General features: G+C 53.4%; 1 protein-coding gene across 3 annotated transcripts in view; it reads left to right on the top strand.

Moving 5' to 3' along the window:
- Positions 1–12553: 12553 nt before the first annotated feature.
- Positions 12554–25543, top strand: part of ccdc92 (coiled-coil domain containing 92) — a 49227-nt gene continuing 36237 nt past the window's right edge. The window contains exon 1 of one of the 3 annotated variants that reach the window (XM_080208634.1): positions 12554–12636. In XM_080208634.1, coding sequence (XP_080064760.1) covers positions 12605–12636 — 32 coding nt within the window. In that variant the 5' untranslated portion in view covers positions 12554–12604. Of the gene's footprint in view, positions 12637–19937; positions 20039–20063; positions 20233–25543 lie in introns of those variants that run through there. The other 2 variants (XM_080208636.1, XM_080208637.1) reach the window with 2 other exon arrangements.

A 25543-nucleotide genomic window follows, 5' to 3' on the forward strand; every position in this document is an offset into this window, starting at 1 on the left:
TCGGGGGGCAGTGCTGGGTACCCAGGGGCAGCGCTGGGTGTCGGGGGCAGCGCTGGGTGTCGGGGGCAGCGCTGGGTGTCGGGGGCAGCGCTGGGTGTCGGGGGCAGCGCTGGGTGTCGGGGGGCAGCGCTGGGTGTCGGGGGGCAGCGCTGGGTGTCGGGGGGCAGCGCTGGGTGTCGGGGGCAGCGCTGGGTGTCGGGGGGCAGCGCTGGGTGTCGGGGGGCAGTGCTGGGTACCCAGGGGCAGCGCTGGGTGTCGGGGGGCAGCGCTGGGTGTCGGGGGGCAGCGCTGTGTGCCGGGGGCAGCGCTGGGTGTCGGGGGGCAGCGCTGGGTGTCGGGGGGCAGCGCTGGGTGTCGGGGGGCAGCGCTGTGTGCCGGGGGCAGCGCTGGGTGTCGGGGGGCAGCGCTGGGTGTCGGGGGGCAGCGCTGGGTGTCGGGGGGCAGCGCTGGGTGTCGGGGGGCAGCGCTGGGTGTCGGGGGGCAGCGCTGTGTGTCGGGGGGCAGCGCTGGGTGTCGGGGGGCAGCGCTGGGTGTCGGGGGCAGCGCTGGGTGTCGGGGGCAGCGCTGGGTGTCGGGGGGCAGCGCTGGGTGCCGGGGGCAGCGCTGGGTGTCGGGGGCAGCGCTGGGTACCCGGGGGCAGCGCTGTGTGTCGGGGGCAGCGCTGGGTGTCGGGGGCAGCGCTGGGTGCCGGGGGCAGCGCTGGGTGTCGGGGGCAGCGCTGGGTACCCGGGGGCAGCGCTGTGTGTCGGGGGGCAGCGCTGGGTGTCGGGGGGCAGCGCTGGGTGTCGGGGGGCAGCGCTGGGTGCCGGGGGCAGCGCTGGGTGTCGGGGGCAGCGCTGGGTACCCGGGGGCAGCGCTGTGTGTCGGGGGGCAGCGCTGGGTGTTGGGGGCAGCGCTGGGTGTCGGGGGCAGCGCTGTGTGTCGGGGGCAACGCTGGGTGTCGGGGGCAGCGCTGGGTGTCGGGGGCAGCGCTGTGTGTCGGGGGCAACGCTGTGTGTCGGGGGGCAGCGCTGGGTGTCGGGGGCAGCGCTGTGTGTCGGGGGGCAGCGCTGTGTGTCGGGGGCAGCGCTGGGTGCCGGGGGCAGCGCTGGGTGCCGGGGGCAGCACACCGAAGGGTGACAGTGCTGTGTGGTGCCAGAACGCTGCTACGGAACATTTGTCTCATTGATGTTTAGTGTAAGGCCCATACTCTGGTACATCTTGGTGAAGCATACACGAAGATCAAAGGATTGGATAGGGTGGACAGTGAGAGCCTTTTACCTCGGATGGTGATGGCTAACACGAGGGGGCATAGCTTTAAATTGAGGGGTGATAATTATAGGACGGATGTCAGAGGTAGGTTCTTTACTCAGAGGGTAAATTAGGCTTGTACTCGTTAGAGTTTAGAAGAATGAGGGGAGATCTCATTGAGACGAATAAGATGATGAATGGGATGGATAGGATAGAGGTGGAGAGACTCTTCCCGCTCAGAAAGGATAGTAGGACTGGGGGCACAGCCTCAAGATAAAGGGGGGACGGTTTAGAACGGAGTAGAGGAGGAACTTCTTCACTCAAAGGGTGGTGAATCTCTGGAATTCTCTGCCCGTTGAAGTGGTGGAGGCTACCTCGCTAAATATTTTTAAGACGCAGGTTGATGGGTTTTTGATAAGAGAGGGGATTAAGGGTTATGGGGAGAGGGCAGGAATGTGGAACTGAGCCACAACAGATCAGCCATGATCTTATTGAATGGCGGGGCAGGCTCGAAGGGCTAGATGGCCTACTCCTGCTCCTATTTCTTATGTTCTTATGTAAGGGTGTGGAATGCCCTGCCTGCAGCAGTTGTGGACTCGCCAACTTTAAGGGTGTTCAAATGGTCAGTGGATAGGCATATGGATAACATTGGAATAGTTTAGGTTAGAGGGTCATTAGATTGGTTCCACTGGTCGGCGCAACATCGAGGGCCGAAGGGCCTGTACTGCGCTGTAATGTTCTATGTTGTTGACAATGGTTTGGAGCTCGGCTATAGAGTGTGCGCAGACACAAGCATCGTCTACATTCTGTCGTTCAGAAACCGAGGATGAGGTGACCTTGGAACTGGTCTTCTGGCGAGGAATGTTGAACAAATTCCTGTTTATCCTGTAGTTTAGCTCCACTCCAGTGGGGAGCTTGCTGAGAGTGTGATGGAGCATTGCAGCAAGGAAAATCGAGAAAAGAATCAGTGCAATGACACAGCTTTGCTCGATCCCAGTCTGAAAGTGAATTGGATCTGTGGTGAATCCATTATCTGCAGATGCCAGCGTTGGACTGGGATAAACACAGTAAGAAGTCTCACAACACCAGGTTAAAGTCCAACAGGTTTATTTGGTAGCAAACGCCACTAGCTTTCGGAGCGCTGCTCCTTCATCAGGCGGGTGGGAGTTCTATTCACAAACAGAGCATATAAAGACACAAACTCAATTTATAGAATAGTGATTGGAATGCAAGTCTTTACAGGTAATCAAGTCTTAAAGATACGGAAATGTGAGTGGGGGAGAGGATTAAGCACAGGTTAAAGAGGTGTGTATTGTCTCCAGACAGGACAGTTAGTGAGATTTTGCAAGTCCGGGCAAGTCATGGGGTTACAGATAGTGTGACATCAATCCAAGATCCGGTTGGGGCCATACAGATATACAGTACATACTCTTGCAACTCAGCTAACATTGTCTACCTGATATGCTGCAGGAAAGGATGTCCCGAAGAATGGTACATTGGGAAGACCGTGCAGACACTACCACAACAGATGAATGAACACCGCTCGACAATCACCAGGCAAGTCTGTTCCCTTCCTGTTGGCAAACACTTCAGCAGTCACGGGCATTCGGCCTCTGATCTTCGGGTAAGCATTCTCCAAGGCGGCCTTCACAACACACGACAGCGCAGAGTCGCTGAGCAGAGACTGATAGCCAAGTTCCGCACACTTGCGGACGACCTCAACCAGGATCTTGGGTTGATGTCACACTATCTGTAACCCCCATGACTTGCCAGGGCTTGCAACATCTCGCCAACTGTCCTGTCTGGAAACAATACACACCTCTTTAACCTGTACTTAACTCTCCCTCTCTCCACTCACATTGTCTGTACCTTTAAGACTTGATTAGCTGTAAAGACTCTCATTCCAATCATTATTCTGTAAATTCAGTTTGTGTCTTTATATACCCTGTTTGTGAACAGAACTCCCACTCACTTGATGAAGGAGCAGTGCTCTGAAAGCTAGTGGCATCTGCTACCAAATAAACCTGTTGGACTCTAACCTGATGTTGTGAGACTTTTTACTGTGGTTCCATTAATCAGGCTTGCATATGGAACAGGCGGTTGACAGTGACAAACTTTTCAGAGCAGCCGGAACGGAGGAGGACACTCCATAATCCCTCACAGTTCACAGGGTCAAAGGTTCTTTGTGAGGTCAAAGAAGACCATGTGCGAGGGTTGGTGCTGTTCCTGCATTCCTCTTGTAGATGTCACACAGTGAAGATCATGGCAATTGTGCCCCTCAGTGGGTGGAATCCACAATGTGTCTCCGGGGATTCAGTTCCTCTCACTGCCTCCCTCATGGTCAAATCCTCCTGTCCCCCTCCGCTGACCAGGTGAACCTGTGTGAAGAGATGTGGTTGTCTTCTGGAACAAAATGTCTGAGTATTTTCCCCGCTCCCTGATGTGAGGCAGTTCCGATTCTAGATCGATAATCCTGAAAGAGAATTCCTGGAGCTGTTTTCACATCCTACAAAGTTTATTATGGATCACACTGGCTTCCCTCACATTCCACAACTGCAACACATCTGTCCATCCATTCTCACTCATTTAATTTAGTTAAAGTTTGAAGTTTATTAATTAGTGTCACAAGTAGGCTTTCATTAACAACGCAATGAAGTTACTGTAAAAATCCCCTTGTTGCCTCAGTGCCTGTTCGGGGTTACACCGAGGGAGAATTTAGCACGGCCAATGCACCTTAACCCAGCGTGTCTTTGGAGTGTGGGAGGAAACTGGAGCATCCGGAGGAAACCCACGCAGACATGGGGAGAACATACAGACTCCACACAGGCAGTGGCCTGGGATTTCTCTCTTCATTAACGTAGAACAATGTCCCAGGAATAGTGCAGCCATCCACACAGCGACTAATTAATTCCCTCTTGTGTCAGCAATGTTGAACAGAGGGTGGAATTTAAAGATTCACCCCCTCTGATCGTTGCTAATGTTTAAACTGCTGGAGGATTGGGAGCACAGATTATCCTCTGCAATTTGTCAATGTGGGCTTTAGATATTTTACATGTTGGTATTTAATCAGATATTCACCAGTCTACACACTAAGGCTTTTCCTTCTGATAGAATTTCATTAATTTTCTGCCTTGAAGAAACTCTAAAGCACCCCAGTTACATTTGATGATTTTATAAATTGGCACTGTGTGTTTAAAGTTCTCACCAATTGCAATCCATCTTAACCCAAACTCAATAAATCCTCAGTTTACTGAATAATTCATAAAGAAATATTCAGAGTTAAAATCAGTTGAAGTTAAGAGACTCCGAGATAGTTAGGAATGTTCACTCAGCTGCAGATGGTTGGCTGTAAGATATTTTACACCAGGGCAGGACAGGGGTTAGGAATAATCAGGAAGAGCCAGCACTGTTACAATGGACCAAATGGCCTCACCCTGTGCTCATTCTGTTCTGCTTTTCCAGAAACTTCCCCACTGTTGTTTGGGGATGTGTTATCACATCAGAACAGCTGAGAATCCTGGTCCATACACTGCGGAGAGAAATGGTTTCACTCTCGGGGTTCAGTGCAGGGTTTCTAGGACCAAGATGCAGTTCACATTTCAAAATCATACATTCTGTCTATATTTTATACGTTGAAGAAAGATTTGCATTTCTATAACATCTTTCATAACTCCGGAATGTCCCAAAGTGCCGGTGAGTTTTGGGAGCTAATTTACACCAGATCCCACAAGCAGTGATTGGATAATCTCTTCCTGATCTCTTTCTGTGAGACTGGTTAAGGAGCCAATAGGGAGAGGCCTACCCCAGTCCTGCCCATTTCCGTCTTTGAATTAGTTCCACGAGGTTCTCATTCCAGAGCAGACAGGACCTCACCACAGTGTCCCGTTCCCAGGACCTCCCCACGGTGTCCCGTTCCCAGGACCTCCCCACGGTGTCCCGTTCCCAGGACCTCCCCACGGTGTCCCGTTCCCAGGACCTCCCCACGGTGTCCCGTTCCCAGGACCTCCCCACGGTGTCCCGTTCCCAGGACCTCCCCACGGTGTCCCGTTCCCAGGACCTCCCCACGGTGTCCCGTTCCCAGGACCTCCCCACGGTGTCCCGTTCCCAGGACCTCCCCACGGTGTCCCGTTCCCAGGACCTCCCCACGGTGTCCCGTTCCCAGGACCTCACCACGGTGTCCCGTTCCCAGGACCTCACCACGGTGTCCCGTTCCCAGGACCTCCCCACGGTGTCCCGTTCCCAGGACCTCCCCACGGTGTCCCGTTCCCAGGACCTCCCCACGGTGTCCCGTTCCCAGGACCTCACCACGGTGTCCCGTTCCCAGGACCTCACCACGGTGTCCCGTTCCCAGGACCTCCCCACGGTGTCCCGTTCCCAGGACCTCACCACGGTGTCCCGTTCCCAGGACCTCACCACGGTGTCCCGTTCCCAGGACCTCACCACGGTGTCCCGTTCCCAGGACCTCACCACGGTGTCCCGTTCCCAGGACCTCACCACGGTGTCCCATTCCCAGGACCTCACCACGGTGTCCCGTTCCCAGGACCTCCCCACGGTGTCCCGTTCCCAGGACCTCACCACGGTGTCCCGTTCCCAGGACCTCCCCACGGTGTCCCATTCCCAGGACCTCACCACAGTGTCCCATTCTCAGCGCCAGCTACATTATGGGCTGGGTTTTCCAGCCATGGTCATCCCCAAACCATAAAATCCCGCCCGAGGTCAACGGCCCTTTCCAGGGTCCACCCCTCACCCGCTCCGATTCCTGGGCAGGCGGGACGGTAAAATTCTGGCCAATGTGTTCAGTGTTTGGGGTGAGGTGTGAACTCACTAATCTCGGACTCAGAAGCGAGAATGCTACTCAGTGGGCTGACAGTGATACTATTATTTATAGCTACATTATCATTTGTGAAAAGAAACTGCACTTCTATACAGCCCAGAGAAACTCGAGACAAAGATAGAATTCCTTTGTCTTGAATATGGAACAAAGAGATCTCGGGGTACAGGTTCATAGCTCCTTGAAAGTGGAGTCACAGGTGGACAGAGTGGTGAAGGCAGCATTCAGCATGCTTGGTTTCATTGGTCAGAACATTGAATACAGGAGTTGGGACGTCTTGTTGAAGTTGTACAAGACATTGGTAAGGCCACACTTGGAATACTGTGTACAGTTCTGGTCACCCTATTATAGAAGGGATATTATTAAACTAGGAAGAGTGCAGAAAAGATTTACTAGGATGCTACTGGGACTTGATGGATTGAGTTATAAGGAGAGGCTGGATAGACTGGGACTTTTTTCTCTGGAGTGTAGGAGGCTGAGGGGTGATCTTATAGAGGTCTATAAAATAATGAGGGGCACAGATCAGCGAGATAGTCAATATCTTTTCCCAAAGGTAGGGGAGTCTAAAACTAGAGGGCAGAGGTTTCAGGTGAGAGGGGAGAGATACAAAAGTGTCCAGAGGGGAAATTTTTTCACCCAGAGGGTGGTGAGTGTCTGGAACGAGCTGCCAGAGGCAGTAGTAGAGGTGGGTACAATTTTGTCTTTTAAAAAGCATTTAGATAGTTACATGAGTAAGATGGGTACAGAGGGATATGGGGCAAACACGGGCAATTGGGATTAGTTTAGAGGTTAAAAAAAGGGGCAGCATGGGCAAGTTGGGCTGAAGGGCCTGTTTCCGTGCTGTAAACCTCCGTGACTCTATAGCCTCCACTACTAACATTTGCCTGGAAACTGAGGAAATTTATACTTGTGTCTGTGAGTATCCGAAATCAGGGCATAGTTTTAAGTAAATTGAATCTTGAATTTCTTATTTGAAAGGCTAAAGGTTTCAGTTTGCTTTTGATGCATGTAGGGTGATAAGGGTTACAACCCAAAAGCAAACAGGATTTAAAGGAAAACTGTGCTGTTGTTTAGCAACCAGGAGCCACCCTAGGACCGCGCCCCCCCCCTTATCTAGAGGGCACAGCCTCAAGATAAAGGGGGACAGTTTGGATCGGAGTTGAAGAGGAACTCCTTCACTCAAAGGGTGGTGAATCTCTGGAATTCTCTGCCCGTTGAAGTGGTGGAGGCTGCCTCGCTAAATATATTTAAGTCACGGGTAGATAGGTTTTTGACAGACAGGGGAATTAAGGATTATGGGGAGAAAGTGGGAATGTGGAACTGATCCACTTCAGATCAGCCATGATCTTATTGAATGGCGGGGCAGGCTCGAAGGGCTAGATGGCTTACTCCTGCTCCTATTTCTTATGTTCTTATTCTTATAAAGAACTTTTGAACAGGACCACAGAGATGCAGACATCCCAGAAGAACAGAAGAAAATCCCAAAAACCAGGAGTTGGGAAAAGTATGAGGAAGATGGTTCAAGGGACAAAGAACAAGAGGTTTAACAAGGTCCTGTCGGGTGAAGCAGCAAGTAAAATTCAGAGAAAGTGATCTGAGTTAAAGAGACATCCATAGGAACTAGATTGAAAGTAAGAAGCTAGATATTAGAGGGTAAATCAAAGAGATCTTGATCCAGCCTGTGATATAATCGTGTTGTGTTGGCATGGCTGGGTACCTAGAGATTACACGGAAACTTGAATGTGTTTGTTGATCCAAGGTTCAGGAATACTGAAAGGATAGATTGAAATCCTGGAAGTGGATACTTGGTGCAGCATCTGAAAGAAAGCTTTGTTTGGGAGAAGATTCCAAGGCGTGTGTTTCTGAGGGTTGAATGTGGCAATACTTGTGTGGAAGTCAAAGTTCCAATGAGACCAGACGGCTCCATGAGACCAGACAGTTCAGTGAGACCAGACGGCTCCGTGAGACCAGACGGATCAGTGAGACCAGACGGATCAGTGAGACCAGACGGCTCAGTGAGACAAACATCTGGGGAGATTTGATGAGAAATCCCCAGGGGTTGTATGGAGTGGGTCACTTGGTTTGAGTGTGTCTGACCTGTTGGTTTATTGTGTATTAGAGGGTGAGTTACAGGGGGGCGATTCTCTGGTCTCCCTGCTGGTGGGGCGTTTCTCGAGACGGGAAGCAGCACACCCTTCACCAGCGGTAGGACCCTCTGTCCCACCACTGGGACTGCTGGGAAACCCACAGTCAGGGTACACTCTCGGCTGCACCAGAAAATCCCACTGCTGTGACCAGCCGGAAAGTTCCAGCTCAGTGTTTGGTGCTACCTTTACAAATCTGTGTATGTGTATAAGGATATAGGTGGGGTGAGGGAGTGGTGTATTATAGCTGGGCGGCACGGTAGCACAGTGGGTTAGCACTGCTGCTTCACAGCTCCAGGGTCCTGGGTTCGATTCCTGGCTCGGGTCACTGTCTGTGTGGAGTTTACACATTCTCCTCGTGTCTGCATGGGTTTCTTCCCACTGTCCAAAGATGTGCGGGTTAGGTTGATTGGCTATGCTAAAATTGCCCCTTGGTGTCCTGAGATGTGTAGGTTAGAGGGATTAGTGGGTAAATGTGTAGGGGATGGGGGGGGTTGTGGTCGGTGCAGACTCGATGGGCCGAATGGCCTCTTACTGCACTGTGGGGTTTCTAAGTTAATTATATTCTTGTTTAATCAAAGTTTAGTTCTGTTGTTAAAAGTTAATCAGCAGGCATAGAAGATAGGAGCAGGAGGAGGCCATTCAGCCCATTGAACCTGCTCTGTCTGTGGTTCTGTTCATCCAATTCTCTAAACAAAAATTAAAAGTTATAATTCATTGAGGCTGGGTTCCGCTCTGAGCCCTGACTGTCCAGTAACACCAGCTGGGATTGTAACAATTACAATGTCGGAGCAGAAGGGCATTCAGCGCCTCGACTCTGATCTATCACTCACTGAGATCATGCCTGACCTGTGAACTTACACCATGTTTTACAGGTTCGATTCCCGATTGTTCTGCTGTTTGTGCGTCTGGACCCCCTGGTTTATTTTCCAGCCTCTTATCCCCCTGCCAGATATCCTCGACTGTGTGTGATGTATTTCAGGCATCAGGATTATGGGTTTGCCCACTTTAACAGCCCCCAAAGCGGTTGCCTTGTCCTGTGCAGGAGTCCTTTCTCTTTCCCTGGCTGTGTGAGTGGACGTGTCTTTGTCCTGTTTCACTGGCAGGAGAGATTCTGAACAGCTGACTTGTTATTCCAAAGTTTCTGATATAACTCCTTGTCCAGCAGTAAAAGAGAATGGGAATACCACAGAGTGTTAGCGAGCTAGAACTTCCCCACTGAACAAGGCTGGGCGACAATCCCTTCTCCCAGACTGGGGGCTGCCTGTCACTCGACTGGAATCGGGATAAATTACAAGCAGCACGGTTAACGCCACACTTATTGTGAAAGGTGTGATCCGTGTACCTTTTAACTCTCTCTGGATCCCTGTCGTTAAATGGAATGAGTTTGAATCTTGGATAAAGCCTCTTTTCATTTTGAGTTGAGCTTTTTGCTGCTTTGTAAGTTTGAGGCAGTAACTCATCATTATCCAGACTGTATAAAGGCAGTGAGTTTATTTGCTGCAATGTAACTGAATCTCAGAGTTGCAGGCAGCAACTGCCACACTTTTTGTTTGAGTTCTGTGTTATGTGCCAAGTAGAACCATCTGAATGAAATCAGTCAGAAGCCAAGGTAAACACAAATTATTTTCAGATCATTGAAGCCTGGACTTTGAAACAGGGCTGTTTTTATGTTTAATAGGCCTGTTTAAAACTAAAAGTGTCTGCACACATCTCTCTCCAGTCATCCAGCTCCCAACACAAGTCAATTCTTGCTCATTAAAATAGTTATCAAACCAAACCGAGATAAAGCAAAACTCAAAACTTGGGCAAATTATTCCAACAGGATTGGTAACAATTAAATCATTTAAACCTTTCCTTTCCTGTTCAGGTTTTGTGAATTCTAGACTCTGTGAATCATCAGAATCCTGCAAATCATTGAAAAAACCAGTCGGTAAATCCTATAGCCGCAGATTTATAAACTGGGATTGTCCTGATAACAGTGCACAGAATGTTAAACACCCGGTACTGATGTTTCTGTTCATCTGGCTGGCCCTCAGATGCCTCAGTGTGAAGGAGGGGGGAATCAGTGGGATGTCTGGAGTCTCCTGGGTGGAAGATCCCTGCATGGCCCCGAGCTCTTCCCCTTCCCTCAGGGTGCCCAAAGGCGCTGAGGACTCTCTGTGGGACCCAGAGTGGCTGGACTGAGCTCCAGAAGCTCCTGTGTCACCAGGCTCTGCCAGACCTGGAAGCCCAGATGTGTCTGGCTCATGGACTGTGATCCCTCAGCCCTGTCCCTCCGAGACTGGGCCAAGCTCCGGAGCCCCTCGACAGTAGCCCTCTGAGCCTGGGGTAAGTTGTTGAGGATCACAGTCATGTCCTGCTGTGTCTCCAGAATGCCAGTGAGATCACAGCCATGGCCAACAGTGTCTCCCACATGCCCTGTTATTATACATAATGAGACCCGTGACCACGGAATGCCGGCAACACCCTCACCCGTGGCCCGCTGTGTCTCCAGGATGGCCTTGGACCCGGTCACCCATGAGGACAGATCACTGAGCCAGACGTCCCAGCCTTGCAGTGTTGGCCTGGGGCTCGCGCTGTGTCAGCACCGCCTCCTGCAATAGCGCTCTGTCTGACTCCCCTAAACAGCCTTGCAGTCGCAACATGGTTGCTGACAGCCCTTCCGCAAGGGGGAACAGTCAGTGGCAGTGCTTAACGTGTCTGGGAATGAATCCTAGAATCCTACAGTGCAGAAGGAGGCCATTCAGCCCATCGAGTCTGCACCGACCACAATCCCACCCAGGCCCTATCCCCATAATCCCATGTGTTTACCCTCTAGCCCCCTGACATTAAGGGTCAATTTAGCATGGCCAATCCACCTAACCTGAACATCTTTGGAATGTGGGAGAAAAGTAGAGCACCCGGAGGAAACCCACACAGACACGGGGAGAATGTGCAAACTCCACACAGACAGTGACCCGAGCTGGGAATTGAACCCAGTGCTAACCCACTGTGCCATCCCTTTATCACATTATCTATGTTCTCTGGATACCAGTCCTGTCAGCAGAAATAATTTTGCTTCTTTACCTGTCAATAACCTTTCTAATTTTGAACAACTCTATTAAGACTATCCTTAACTTCCTCTGTTCCCATGAGACAACAATAGATTTCCTTATCTCCCATTAAACTGAAGTTCCATTTCCCTTTTAACATTGACCATCAATGTGGCTGTGGGAATTTATAATGTTAAGGTTGGCAGGACTTTTTTTGTTTCATTGGATGGGATGTGACTATCACTGGGGTATTTACTGTCCCTCCGCACGGTTTGACATTACACAGCCCATGTACAGGGTACAGACACACTCTCCCCCCTTGCTGCCCAGAGAAGGTGGTTTGTTTTGTTGTGGTACCGCTCTCCAGACCGGGGGGAGGGGGGGGGGGTCAGAGTCCTGGTACTCAGTGCGGATGGCACTGCCTCCCACAGCGTGCTTGCTGCCTGACCCTTTGGACGATGGCCCTGAGTGGGGTAGACAGCGGCCGCCTCTCCCCCACCGCTCGGTCTCCGAAAATCTAACAGCACTTTTCTTCAGGGTGGTCTTCCCTGTGTGATTGGCCGAGTGTAACCATCCCCCGTCCCCTCTCCAGCCGGGAGCAGAGCTCCTGAACCCCGGCACCACAGCGCGCTGGACATTCGGCAACGTCAACCGGCCTCATTCTCCCGACCGCTCCCCGCGCTCCGACCCCTCCCCCCGCGACCCCTCCCCCCGCGCTCCCACCGCTCCCTGTGACCCCTCCCCGCGCTCCCACCGCTCCCCCCGCGACCCCTCCCCGCGCTCCCTGTGACCTCTCCCCGCGCTCCCACCGCTCCCTGTGACCTCCCCGCGCTCCGACCTCCGACCCCTCCCCGCGCTCCGACCTCCGACCCCTCCCCGCGCTCCCTGTGACCTCCCCCCGCGCTCCGACCTCCGACCTCTCCCCGCGCTCCGACCTCCGACCCCTCCCCGCGCTCCCTGTGACCTCCCCCCGCGCTCCCTCCCCGCGCTCCGACCTCCGACCCCTCCCCGCGCTCCGACCTCCGACCTCTCCCCGCGCTCCGACCTTCGACCCCTCCCCGCGCTCCCTGTGACCTCCCCCGCGCTCCCACCTCTCCCCGCGCTCCGACCCCTCCCCGCGCTCCGACCTCCGACCTCTCCCCGCGCTCTGACCCCTCCCCGCGCTCTGACCCCTCCCCGCGCTCCGACCTCCCCCCGCGCTCCGACCCCTCCCCCCGCGCTCCCTCCCCGCGCTCCGACCTCCGACCTCTCCCCGCGCACCGACCGCTCCCACAAATGGTCCCAATGACACAGAGAGGGGGGGGCGGTGAGGGCCAAGTGGGACCGTTTCGGGCAGGGGACAGCGAAACGAGCAGCCTCACTAAATGGAGAATCCAGGGCAGTGGGCAGAATGTGGGTAAGTATCTGAAAAAGATCCAGTTTGTGCTCAGTGAGGTGAGTAGAAGCTGCCACGGTCCCAGTCTGGGCCCAGCTGGAAGGGTGACTGTCCTCAGTGACAGTCACAGGGGTGAAGGAATCAGCATTGCAGAAAGCCCAGTGTGAGTTGGATCTCAGGCTGGTTTGCACCAGGACATCATCCGAATGCTGCTTAGCGAGTCACCATCAGCCTCCTGCCTGGAAAAAATATCCCGAGTGCAGAGTACGCAGGCTCACCACTCCGGTGTGACAACGTACAGGGGAAACGGAAGGTTATCAGAGCCTCCTTCACCACCCTCACATGCCTCAGCTGAGATGCCAGCCCTCCACCACTTGGCTGCTGGTCCAAGGTGCTCTCATCCTCCCCTCCCTCCTTCTCCTCCTGCTGCTCACCCCCTCCAGTGACGTCCAGCTGGTCATCCTCCACATCCTCTTCCCCCTCCAGGAGGTCACCTTCCTGCAGAGTCAGACTGTGCAGGGCCCAGCACAACCCCCGTCCTATTAACAAATCATCCTGGATTCTGTAGGGGGGTCCTGAGGGCAATGTGGGTGCAGTCGACCGCCCCCTGCACATTCGGCATCCCCACAATTACAGTGAACCCCACAGCCCCGGGATTCCTGATGGGCTGGGCCCAGGTTGAATTTGATGAACTGCCCAGTCTGGGGCACACGGGGCCTCGGGGACCTGCCTGACACAGGGTGTGGACCGGGAGATGCCACAGACACCTCCACTCGGGGTCTGGAAGGAGCCGGTCACAGAGAGGCTCAGAGCAGCCCTCAAACTGAGACTGGGTGCCCCCCACCACCATCCCCCCACCTCCCCCCCCCGCCCCTGGGCGGGGGTCCTGCAGCAGGTCACACGGACTGGGGGGGTGGGGGTCGCACCTTTCAGAGTCGGAGATGCTGGCGGCACACAGTGTCCGACGTCTCTCGAAGGACTCGTGCACAGAACTGCCGGGGTCCCAGCTCCCTCCTTCTCCTCTGTCCCCGCTCTGGGGGCCACCCCCTGCCCCTGATGGTCGTCTCCCTCCGGTCCTGCAGGCGGTCCAGGCCGGGCCTCCTCCTGGGCCCACAGCTCCCCCTCCTCAATTCCAGCAGCAACCAGAGGAACAGCAAGATCGATAGGCTGCATCGCAAAAGCCACCTCGTCACTCTGAAAGGCGTGGGGGGGGGGGGGGGGGGCGGTGGTGATGATTCTGGGTGAAGCGGGGAGTGGATGTGGGGGGTGAAGACGAACAAATGTTGGAGTCACGCAACACTGCTCATCCCTCGCACACCGACAATCACAGCCCCCCCCAGCCTCAACCTCCACCCAATCACAGCCCCTGGTAACACTGGGGGGCTGCAGCAGTGTTATCGGTAAGGGATTCGATCACATCCTCCAGCCCAAAGTGAGTTCCAGTGCTCGGACCCAGCAGCACTGCAGGACCCGGGGTCAGCGCCCAGACCCGGGGTCCGCACCGAGACCCGGGGTCAGCGCGCCCAGACCCGGGGTCCGCACCGAGACCCGGGGTCAGCGCCCAGACCCGGGGTCAGCACGCCGAGACCCGGGGTCAGCGCCCAGACCTGGGGTCAGCGTGCCAAGACCCGGGGTCAGTGCCCAGACCCGGGGTCAGTGCCCAGACCCGGGGTCAGTGCTGCAGGACAGACATCGGGGATGGTGCACAGGAACAGCCCACCACCCCCTCCAGCACCCCCCCCCCCCCCCGCCCACCACATACTCTCAGAGCCACATCAACCTGAGACAGTGAAATGGCTGCCAAAGGACACTGGTGGGTAGCGGAGAGCTTTTGGGCACCGTGCCCCTCCCTCCCCACTAACCCTCCCCGAGGAAGCACCTGATTTAGATTTATATTCAGTGCAGTTCTGGATCGGTGAACATGGCGGTGAAAGGGGGGAAGGAATTGGGCAGGCAGTTTATTCATTTAATTTAAATGTATGCAAATACATTTAAATCGTCATTGCGCCCAGTTTGGGTGGGGAACAGATCGCCGCCATCCACGGGTCTCAGTAACGTGGCGATCTGTGCGGGCGTGGGTGCAGATTGCGATAACGGCCTCACACCGACTTTACCACGATTCCACACCCAAAAACAGACCTGAAATGTTGGTCAAGTTGGGCCCAATGAGATGACGGTGCCTGAGGCGAGGCAGAGGGCCTCGGACATGTCGGGGTGACTGAATCACTGCCCGTACACACTGGCAGCACCATAACGGCATCTTCAATGGTTCCAACCATCTTGCTCACCCTGCTATCCCTGCACCCACTGTGCCTCACATCTCCTCCCAGTAGGTCCATCCCTGCGGTGCTGCCTGAGTGAACCGGACCTCCTCTCCATGGGCTCCCCGTCCTCCTCAGAGGATGAGGTGTCCCCAGCGGAGTACACCATCCCCATTGGCTGAAATCCAGACGGGCCTGTTCTGTGTGCTGGGGGCTCCAATGGTAAAGTGCTGAGGCCCAGAGTAACGACACAAATAGTTCACAGGAAAAGGTCCAAAATCTCAAACCTAAAGCAACAGTAAATTTCCAGCTGAATGTGTCATGGCTCACACAACTGGGCCTCCAATCACCATGACCCCAGCTCCTAATGAGGAAAGTAGATGTTCCGTTATCCCAGTGTCCACTGTCCCCCAGGAAACTCCATTCCATTGGCCTTTCAGTTGCTTTAATTCACTGGTTAGTTGTTGGCACACACACGCTTCCTGCTGCTTACACTTTTGCACACAATTCCACATTCTTCCAGGTCAAAAATATCCAGTAAAATTCTGGCTGTGAAACAGTTACTAAGAAATGGAAGAAATCTGGAGGTTGTGTATGAGTGATTTTCCTGTTGCTGGCCAATACTTTAATTTCTGTTTTTTGAATCTGTGAGACATGCAGCGTGACAGATTGGCTCAAACTAAACTGGACTAAAGACTGGGTTTTATCTCCAGACACAATGTACAGACATAAGGGAGTGGTGCTGATTTTTACCAACACAGTTAGAGATTGTGGACGGTTTAGTTCAGTTCTGGAAAGAAGCTTCAAACCGCAGGGAGGGGGCGGAGGGGGGGGTATAGATTCACCAACACAACGGTCAGACTGGAATACAATGTGAATGGGAATCGGGGGCAGTGACGAGGGGGCAGTGACGAGGGGGCAGTGACAAGGGGTGAGCAGTCATGGGGAACATCCCCAGGAAAGGGAATCTCTGATACCACAATTATCCATTCCCCCTTTTCCCCCCATTCCGGATGCACCCCCCACCCCCACTCTGACCACACAGAGTCACTCCGGCTCTTGGACCATTCCCAATAACACAGCAGTGAGGATAGAGCAATGCAGAGAGAATTACAGATGATTCACCCCTCGGCAGCCAATCAGAAACTGGAGCTCCTGGTCCAATAATGTTGTAAGAGGGAAATCTGTTAATAATAAACCTCCAAAATCAGAGCAAAATCTCACTGATTTCCTGGGAAATGGTTTTAATTCAAAGAAAATGGTCTTGAACGTGAAAAGATTATTTTCCTGATTTAATCTGAAAGGTGTTTCTGGAGAGTTGGCTGAAATGACGTTCACTTTCTGATGGGAATCAGCCTTTCTTCTCTCACATCAATCAGATTGAGGCAGGATTGGCTTTGTAAAGATTTCTGTAACACAGTGTGGCTGCCAATCCCACTCCACTCCAATTCATATTAATATCTGCACACAGTGAGGCCATTCAACCCCTCATCCCATACTGGCCCTCTGAAACACCAATTCATTTAAAGTCCTTCCTCTGTCTTTACCCAGTGGCCCCGGCACCCAGTGGCCCATCATCCAGGGGAGAGAGGAGAAAGAGAGATGGACTCCATCCCCCTCCGTCTGTGGATACAAGACATCCGTCTCTCTCTGGACCTCCTCCACCAGAATGTACACTTAACTGTGCACACTATGCCGTGTTCACTGTGCTGTGTACACTGTGCCATGTACACTGTGCTATGAATACTGTGCCGTGTACACTGTGCCACATACACAGTGCTATGAATACTGCGCTGAGTACACTATGTCATGCACATTGTGCTGTGTACACTGTGTGGTGTATACTGTGTTGTGTACACTGTGTCATGCACACTGCTGTGCACGCTGTGATGTGTACACTGTGCCGTGTATACTGTGCCATATACACTGTGTCACCCACACTATTGTGCACACCGTGATATGTACACTGTGCCTTGTACACTTTGCCATGTACACTGTGCTGCGTACACTGTGCCATGCTCACAGTGCCATGTACACTTGCCGTGTTCATAGAACATAGAACACGACAGCACAACAGGCCCTTCGGCCCACAAGTTGCACCAATCATATCCATACCTACCAAGCCACAGAACTATCTGTAACTCCCAATCCCATTAAATCCCATATACTCATCCAGAAGTCTTTTAAAAAACCCCAGCGAGTTCGCCTCTACCACCACCGACGGCAGCCGTTGTGCTATGTACATTGTGCCATGCACACTGTAATGCCACATACACAGTACCATGTTCACAGTACCGTGTACATTCTGCCACCTACACTGAGTACAGGAGTTGGAACGTCTTGTTGAAGTTGTCCAAGACATTGGTAAGGCCACACTTGGAGTACTGTGTGCAGTTCTGGTCACCCTATTATAGAAGGTGTCCCGTCCTGTCCCTTCCACTCCACTCCACTCCACTCCCCTTCCCCGTCCCCGTCCCCGTCCCCGTCCCCTTCCCCGTCCCCGTCCCCGTCCCTGAGATAGCTGCCACTTACCTTCAGCCTTCCTGCCCTTGGTTCCAGGCACATTGCTGCACTGCCTCTCCCAACCACCGCAGCGCTGTGCCTGGAGGAACAAGAGAACTACCTAACAATCTGATTGGCTGACAGCTCTCCATAGTATCCTAGACAGCATTACCCTCATCGACCCTCTTCAAAAACCTCCAGCAGGATTGTTAATCACACTTCCCCCTTTGGAAGTTCAGCTGCCTATTCCTAATCAAACCACATTCTCACATTAACTTCATTGCAGTGTTAATGTAAGCCTACTTTTGACACTAATAAATAAACTTAAATACATTTCTCCATATGTCTACTAATTCCATCTCAAATAATTGTTTCTGGAAGTTTGCTCACCACTGATGTTAAACTGATCAGTCTATAATTGCTGGGGTTTTGCCTCTCAAGGCTCAGTCCCAACTGATCCACTCCCAATCCGAGTTGCACCCTCACAGGTCCACTACCTTGACAACTTCCCCTGTCCTCAGTTTTCACCCACCAGCCTCCACATTCACCCTCTCCTCTTTCCATCAACACTGGGGGAACTAAACACAGACTCATTGACCTTTTTGCAGAACATCTTCGCTCTGTCCTTAAGCAGAATCCCAACCCTCCTGTTGCTATTTCAACTCACTATCTTGCTTCACACTCACCTGTCTGTCTGTCCTCGGCCTGTTGCAATGTTCAAGTGAAGCCTCACTCAACCTGGAGGCCATGATGTGGAGATGCCGGCATTGGACTGGGGTGGACACAGTAAGGAGTCTCACAACATCAGGTTAAAATCCAGTAGGTTAGCACTGCTGCTTCACAGCTCCAGGGACCTGGGTTCGATTCCCGGCTCAGGTCACTGTCTGTGTGGAGTTTGCACATTCTCCTCGTGTCTTCGTGGGTTTCCTCCAGGTGCTCCGGTTTCCTCCCACAGTCCGAAAATGTGCGGGTTAGGTTGATTGGCCATGCTAAAATTCCCCCTTAGTGTCCTGAGATTTGTGGGTTAGAGGGATTAGTGGGTAAATGTGTCGGGATATGGGGGTAGGGCCTGGGTGGGATTGTGGTTGGTGCAGACTCGATGGGCCGAAGGGCCTCTTTCTGCACTGTAGGGATCCTATGGTTTCTAGGATTATTTGGTAGCATGAGCTTTCGGAGCACTGCCCCTTCATCAGGTGAGTGGAGAGTTTGCTGAATTCATCAGGTGAATGAGGCTGTGGGAGTTCTTCCACAAACTCAAGAGACCAACAGCAAACCCAATGAGACAACCAATGAAACAGAACAGCCAGCAGAGATTCAGGTCTCTACGAAACACTGGTAGATTCATCATTAATCACAGACTGGCATGGGGGCAACATTGCAGCTTCTGGCTAGTTTATCTCAGCGACTCAGTGACACGGATTCTGTGATCCCAGAATGTGCCGGCTTGCAAGTTAGGGGCAAGCTGAATGAGACACAGCACACATTACACATTCCTCCCCCTTAACAGAGAGAGAGGGTAACTTGCCCTATTCCCAGCTGAACCCTGGGGATTATTCTGTCATGATGTGGAGATGCCGGCGTTGGACTGGGGTAAACACAGTAAGAAGTCTCACAACACCAGGGTAAAGTCCAGCAGGTTTATTTGATAGTACGAGCTTTCAGAGTGTCCCTCCTTCTTCAGGTGAGTGGAGAGTTTGCTGAATTCATCAGGTGAATGAGGCTGTAGGGATTCTTTCACAATCTTGGCTTGTGCTCCCAAATAAACCTGTTGTTGTTTAAGCTGGTGTTGTGAATCTTCTTCCTGTGATTATTCTGTCCCCAGAACAAGCACATGGTGCACAATAAGAATAACCCAGACATCAGGAGGCTTTCTGTGCCCGAGTGGGTGACGCCGATGGTTCACTGGGCTGAGGAACTCTGGCTCTTCCACGTCAGGGTGTCTGGTTGGTCAACATGTCTCCACCAACTGGGATTCTTTCAGGTTATATCACAGCTTGTAAAGTTTATTTGTTAATGTAACAATTAAGGCTTACATTAACACTGTAATGAAGTTACTGTGAAATTCCCCTAGTCAGCACACTGTGGCGCTTGTTCAGGTCAATGCACCCTAACCCGCACATCTTTCGGACCATGGGAGGAAACCCACGCAGACACGGGGAGAACGTGCAAACTCTGCACAGACAGTGACCCGTGCCCCCGGGAATCGAACCCGGGTCCCTGGCGCTCTGGAGGCGGTGCCGGAGGGCGGGGCTGGCGCTCTGGGGGCGGGGCTGGCGGTGTGAGGCCGCGCTGTTACTCTGGGGGCGGGCACGGAGGGGCGGGGCTGGCGCTCTGGGGGCGGAGCTGGCGGTATGAGGTCGCACTGTTACTGTGGGGGCGGGTACGGAGGGGCGGGGCAGGCTGTGTGAGGCCGCCCTGTTACTGTGGGGGCGGGTACGGAGGGGCGGGGCTGGCGCTCTGGGGTCGGAGCTGGCGGTATGAGGTCGCACTGTTACTGTGGGGGCGGGTACGGAGGGGCGGGGCTGGCGCTCTGGGGGCTGGGTAGAGGGCGGGGCCGGAGGGGCGGAGCTGGAGGACCGGGCGCGCGGCCGTTTCCATGGAGCCGGTTTAGCGGCTCAGAGAGCGGGTGGACAATCAAAACAAGCGGCGAGAGAGAGCGGGTAAATAGCGGGTAATGGACCGGGACATCGCCGGGAGGGAGCGGGGCTGAGCTGCTGCAACAGTACCGGGCCGAGACCGCGGGCGGAGTGGGCTCGGAGCAGCGATTCACATTCCCGCATTGCGGGTACGGAGCGGGGCCGCGGCCTCGCCCTTTCCCGGAGCGGAGCCGCCCTGAGGGGGAGAGAGACCCGGTGTACTGGAGGGGGAGGGGGAGGGGGAGGGGGTGCGTCCGTGGGGCTGAGGGGGGTGGGTGCCTGTGGGGCTGAAGAGGGTGGGTGCCTGTGGGGCTGAGGGGGGGGTGGGGGGGGTGCCTGTGGGGCTGAGGGGGGGGTGCCTGTGGGGCTGAGGGGGGGGTGGGGGGGGTGCCTGTGGGGCTGAGGGGGGGGTGCCTGTGGGGCTGAGGGGGGGGTGCCTGTGGGGCTGAGGGGGGGTGCCTGTGGGGCTGAGGGGGGGGTGGGGGGGGTGCCTGTGGGGCTGAGGGGGGGTGCCTGTGGGGCTGAGGGGGGGGTGGGGGGGGTGCCTGAGGGGGGGGTGGGGGGGGTGCCTGTGGGGCTGAGGGGGGGGTGGGGGGGGTGCCTGTGGGGCTGAGGGGGGGGGGTGGGGGTGCCGTGGGGCTGAGGGGGGGGGGGGGGGTGGGGGTGCCTGTGGGGCTGAGGGCGCCTGTGGGGCTGAGGGCGCCTGTGGGGCTGAGGGCTGAGGGGGGGGGTGCCTGTGGGGCTGAGGGGGGGGTGCCTGTGGGGCTGAGGGGTTGGGGGGGTGCCTGTGGGGCTGAGGGGGGTGCCTGTGGGGCTGAGGGGTGGGGGGGGGGTGCCTGTGGGGCTGAGGGGGGGTGCCTGTGGGGCTTAGGGGTGGGGGGGGGGGTGCCTGTGGGGCTGAGGGGGGGTGCCTGTGGGGCTGAGGGGGGGGGGGGGGTGGGGGTGGGGGGGGCTGAGGGGGGGGGGTGGGGGTGCCTGTGGGGCTGAGGGCTGGGGGGGGGGGTGCCTGTGGGGCTGAGGGGGGGGTGGGGGTGCCTGTGGGGGGGGGGGGTGCCTGTGGGGCTGAGGGGTGGGGGGGGGTTGCCTGTGGGGCTGAGGGGGGTGGGGGGGTGCCTGTGGGGCTGAGGGGTGGGGGGTGGGTGCCTGTGGGGCCTGTGGAACTGAGGTGGGTGTGGCGGGGTTGGGTGGGTGGGTGCCTGTGGGGCTGCGTGGGTTGGGGCCTCGGGGGGGTATCTGTGTTGTGTGGTGTGTGGATATTTCCCCCTAAGGGGTCACTGATTCTGCTCAATCTGCAGTTTAATAGTGTTTTAAGTTTATTTATTAGTGTGTGGGTCTGAGGGGAAGTTTGTGCTGCTGATGTGGGGATTCAGTTGCACATTTACACGGTTATTATCTCTGAGACTGCACTCAGACACTGGCCAATTCCTTCTGCATTTGCACAATTTTGCTTTAACAATGTTAGTGGGTGACAGCCTGCTAGAGGCAACGACATTTTCCCAGCACCAAGGTCAGAGCTGCAGTCACTCGGCATCTGGGTAAATGCAGTAAGCAGTCTCCTTGTTGCTGTTTGCTGCATTGCTCTGGCTTTTCTCAATGCAGAGTCTGTAAGATGAATTGGTTTCAATTGAGACAGCAGTTTTATTCATTATTTATTTATTCATTCATCAGATGTGAGTGTCAAAGGCTGTGCAAACATTTATTGCCCATCCCTAGTTGTTCTTGAGAAAGTAAGTGGTGATGAGCCACCATCTTGAACTGCTGCAGTCCATGTGGTGTGAGTAAACTCACAGTGCTGTTAGGGACTAAGTTCAGGATTTTAACCCAGCAACAGTGAAGAAACAGCTGATATATTTCCAAGTCAGGATAGTGAGTGACTTAGAAGAGATCTTCAAGGTGGTGGTGTTCCCAGTATCTGCTGCCCTTGTCTTTATAGAAAGTAGTGGTCGTGGGTTTGGAAGGTGCTGCTTAAGGAACCTTGGTGAATTCCTGCAGTGCATCGTGTAGATGGTACATACTGCTCATCAGTAGTGAGGGTGTGAATGAGGTGCCAATCTAATGGGCAGCATTGTTCTGGAGTGCAGCTTGTGTTGGAGCTGTACTCATCCAAGCAAGTGGAGAGTATGCCAAGTACTCCTCACATATATCTTGTAGATGATGGACAGGCTTTGGAGAGTCAGGAGGTGAGTTACAAACTGTAGGATTCCCAGCCCCTGACCTGTTCTGGTAGCCACAATATTTATATGCCTAGTCCAGTTCAGTTTCCAGTTAATCATAAACCTCCCCACCCACCTCTGGTGTTGACAGCAGAGGACTCAGTGATGGTAATGCCGTTGAATATCAAGGGACAATGGTTAGATCCTCTCTTTTTAGAGATGGTCATTGCCTGGCATTTATGTAGCACAAATGTTACTTGCCGCTTGTCAGCCCAAGCCTGGGTATTGCCTAGGTCTTGCTGCATTTGGACATAGACTGCTTTAGTATCTGCGGAGTCGCAAATGAGCATTGTGCAATTATCAGCAAACATCCCCACTCTGACCTTATGATGAAAGGACGGTCATTGATGAAGCAGCTGAAGATTACTGGGTCTAGGACACTGCACTGAGAGACTCCTGCCGAGATGTCCGGGTGCTGAGATGATTGACCTCCAGCCACCACAACTATCTTTGTTCCAGGTATCACTCCAACCAGTGGAGAGTTTTCCCCAGATTCCCATTGACTCCAGTTTTGTTAGAACTCCTTGATGCCACACTCAGTCAAATGCTGCCTTGATATCAAGGGCAGTCACTCTCATCTAACCTGACACCCAGCATTGCCCTTCGCCAAAGGTGCTCTAAGCTTGAGTTGTTCAAAACCCATTCGCCTATATTTTAACCTCCTGTGCTCACTAGCCTGCATTAGCTCCTGGGTCAGCAATGCCATTCACCCATCTTATCTAACCCCTTGTTACAGAGTCCAGAACCTAAAGTAGTTTCTGGAATCATTCCTGAAGTTTTGCCTGCACTGTTTAATGTTGCTATCAATTCCAGATATTATTCACTTATGTGGAGATGAGCTCTCTAACTTCTATCGTGGTTTGTTTTGCTAGTCTGAACCCAGTGCCTCGGAGAACCTTTGCTTGCTTGATGGAGCAGACGCAGCACGGTTTCGTTAAAGGGAAGTCGCGTCTGACAAATTTACTGGAGTTCTATGAGGATGTGTCTAGGGCGGTGGATAGAGGAGAGCCGGTGGATGTGGTCTTTCTTGATTTTCAGAAGGCGTTTGACAAGGTACCTCACAAGAGGTTATTGCAGAAGGTCAGGGGACATGGAGTTGGGGGTAGGGTGTTAGCGTGGATAGAGGATTGGTTGTCAAATAGGAGGCAGAGAGTGGGGGTCAATGGGTGCTATTCGGATTGGCAGTTGGTGACTAGTGGAGTGCCCCAGGGGTCGGTGCTGGGGCCTCAGCTATTTACCATTTATATAGATGGTCTGGAGGAGGGAACCGAGTGTATGGTGTCGAAATTTGCTGATGACACCAAGATTGGTGGAACGGCAAATTGTGCGGAGGGTGTGGAGAGTCTGCAGAAGGATCTAGATAGGCTGGGCGAATGGGCCAGGAACTGGCAAATGGAATTTAATGTTGGCAAGTGCGAGGTGGTCCACTTTGGTAGGAATAATGGTAGGAAGGATTATTACTTACGTGGCAAAAAACTGCAGCAGGTGACGGTGCAGAGGGACCTCGGGGTCCTTGTGCATGAGTCGCAAAAACCCAGCTTGCAGGTGCAGCAGGTGGTCAGGAAGGCGAATGGGATGCTGGCCTTCATCGCGAGGGGGATTGAATATAAAAGTAGGGAGGTCTTGCTGCGGCTGTATAGGGCATTGGTGAGGCCGCAGCTGGAGTGCTGTGTGCAGTTTTGGGCGCCGTACTTACGCAAGGATATTTTGGCCTTGGAGGGAGTGCAGAGGAGGTTTAGAACATAGAACATAGAACATAGAACATTACAGCGCGGAACAGGCCCTTCGGCCCACAATGTTGCGCCGACCAGTCTTATTTTTTAAAAAAAAAACATTGACCCACTAATCTAAACCACTCCTTTTTCGTCCATAAACCTATCCACCAATCTCTTAAACGCCCCCAAACTAGGCGCATTTACAACTGCAGCAGGCAGGGCATTCCAGTCCCTCACCACCCTCTGGGTAAAGAACCTGCCCCTGACATCCGTCCTATAACTACCCCCCCTTAATTTAAAGCCATGCCCCCTCGTGCTAGATTTCTCCATCCGAGGAAACAGGCTATCACCATCCACCCTATCTAAACCTCTAATCATCTTATATGTTTCTATAAGATCCCCTCTTAGCCGCCTTCTTTCCAGTGAAAACAACCCCAAATCCCTCAGTCTCTCCTCATAGGACCTCCCCTGCATACCAGGCAACATCCTGGTAAACCTCCTCTGCACCCTCTCCAAAGCCTCCACATCCTTCCTGTAATGTGGGGACCAGAACTGCACACAGTACTCCAAGTGCGGCCGCACCAGAGTTGTGTACAGTTGCAACATGACGCTGCGACTCCTAAATTCAATCCCCCTACCAATAAACGCCAAGACACCGTATGCCTTCTTAACAACCTTATCTACTTGATTCCCAACTTTCAGGGATCTATGTACACATACACCTAGATCCCTCTGCTCCTCCACTCTATTCAAAGTCCTCCCGTTAGCCCTATACTCAACACATCTGTTATTCCTACCGAAATGGATTACCTCACACTTCTCCGCATTAAACTCCATCCGCCACCTCGCGGCCCAGCTCTGCAACCTGTCCAAGTCACCCTGCAAACTTCGACACCCTTCCTCACAATCTACCACACCTCCGACTTTGGTGTCATCAGCAAACTTACTAATCCACCCAACTATACCCTCATCCAGATCATTAATAAAGATTACGAACAGCAGTGGCCCCAAAACAGATCCCTGAGGCACACCACTCGTAACCGAACTCCATGATGAATAATTACCATCAACCACCACCCTCTGTCTCCTATCTGCTAACCAATTCCTGATCCAAGTACCTAAATTACCACCAATCCCATACATCTGCATTTTCTGCAGAAGCATACCATGGTGAACCTTATCAAACGCCTTACTAAAATCCATATATACCACATCTACTGCCTTACCCCTATCCACCTCTTTGGTCACCTTCTCAAAGAACTCAATAAGGTTAGTAAGGCACGACCTTCCCGCTACAAAACCATGCTGACTATCTCTAATCAATTCATTTACTAGGCTGATGCCGGAGTTGAGGGGGTTGAGCTATGAGAAGAGGCTGAATAAATTAGGCTTGTACTTGTTAGAGTTTAGAAGAATGAGGGGAGATCTCATTGAGACGTATAAGATGATGAATGGGATGGATAGGATAGAGGTGGAGAGACTCGTCCCGCTCAGAAAGGACAGTAGGACTAGGGGGCACAGCCTCAAGATAAAGGGGGGGCGGTTTAGAACGGAGTTGAGGAAGAATTTCTTCACTCAAAGGGTGGTGAATCTCTGGAATT

This window comes from Carcharhinus amblyrhynchos, chromosome 20 (genome assembly GCF_965287045.1).
Source record: "Carcharhinus amblyrhynchos chromosome 20, sCarAmb.v2.hapA, whole genome shotgun sequence".
Taxonomy (NCBI): Eukaryota; Metazoa; Chordata; class Chondrichthyes; order Carcharhiniformes; family Carcharhinidae; genus Carcharhinus; species Carcharhinus amblyrhynchos.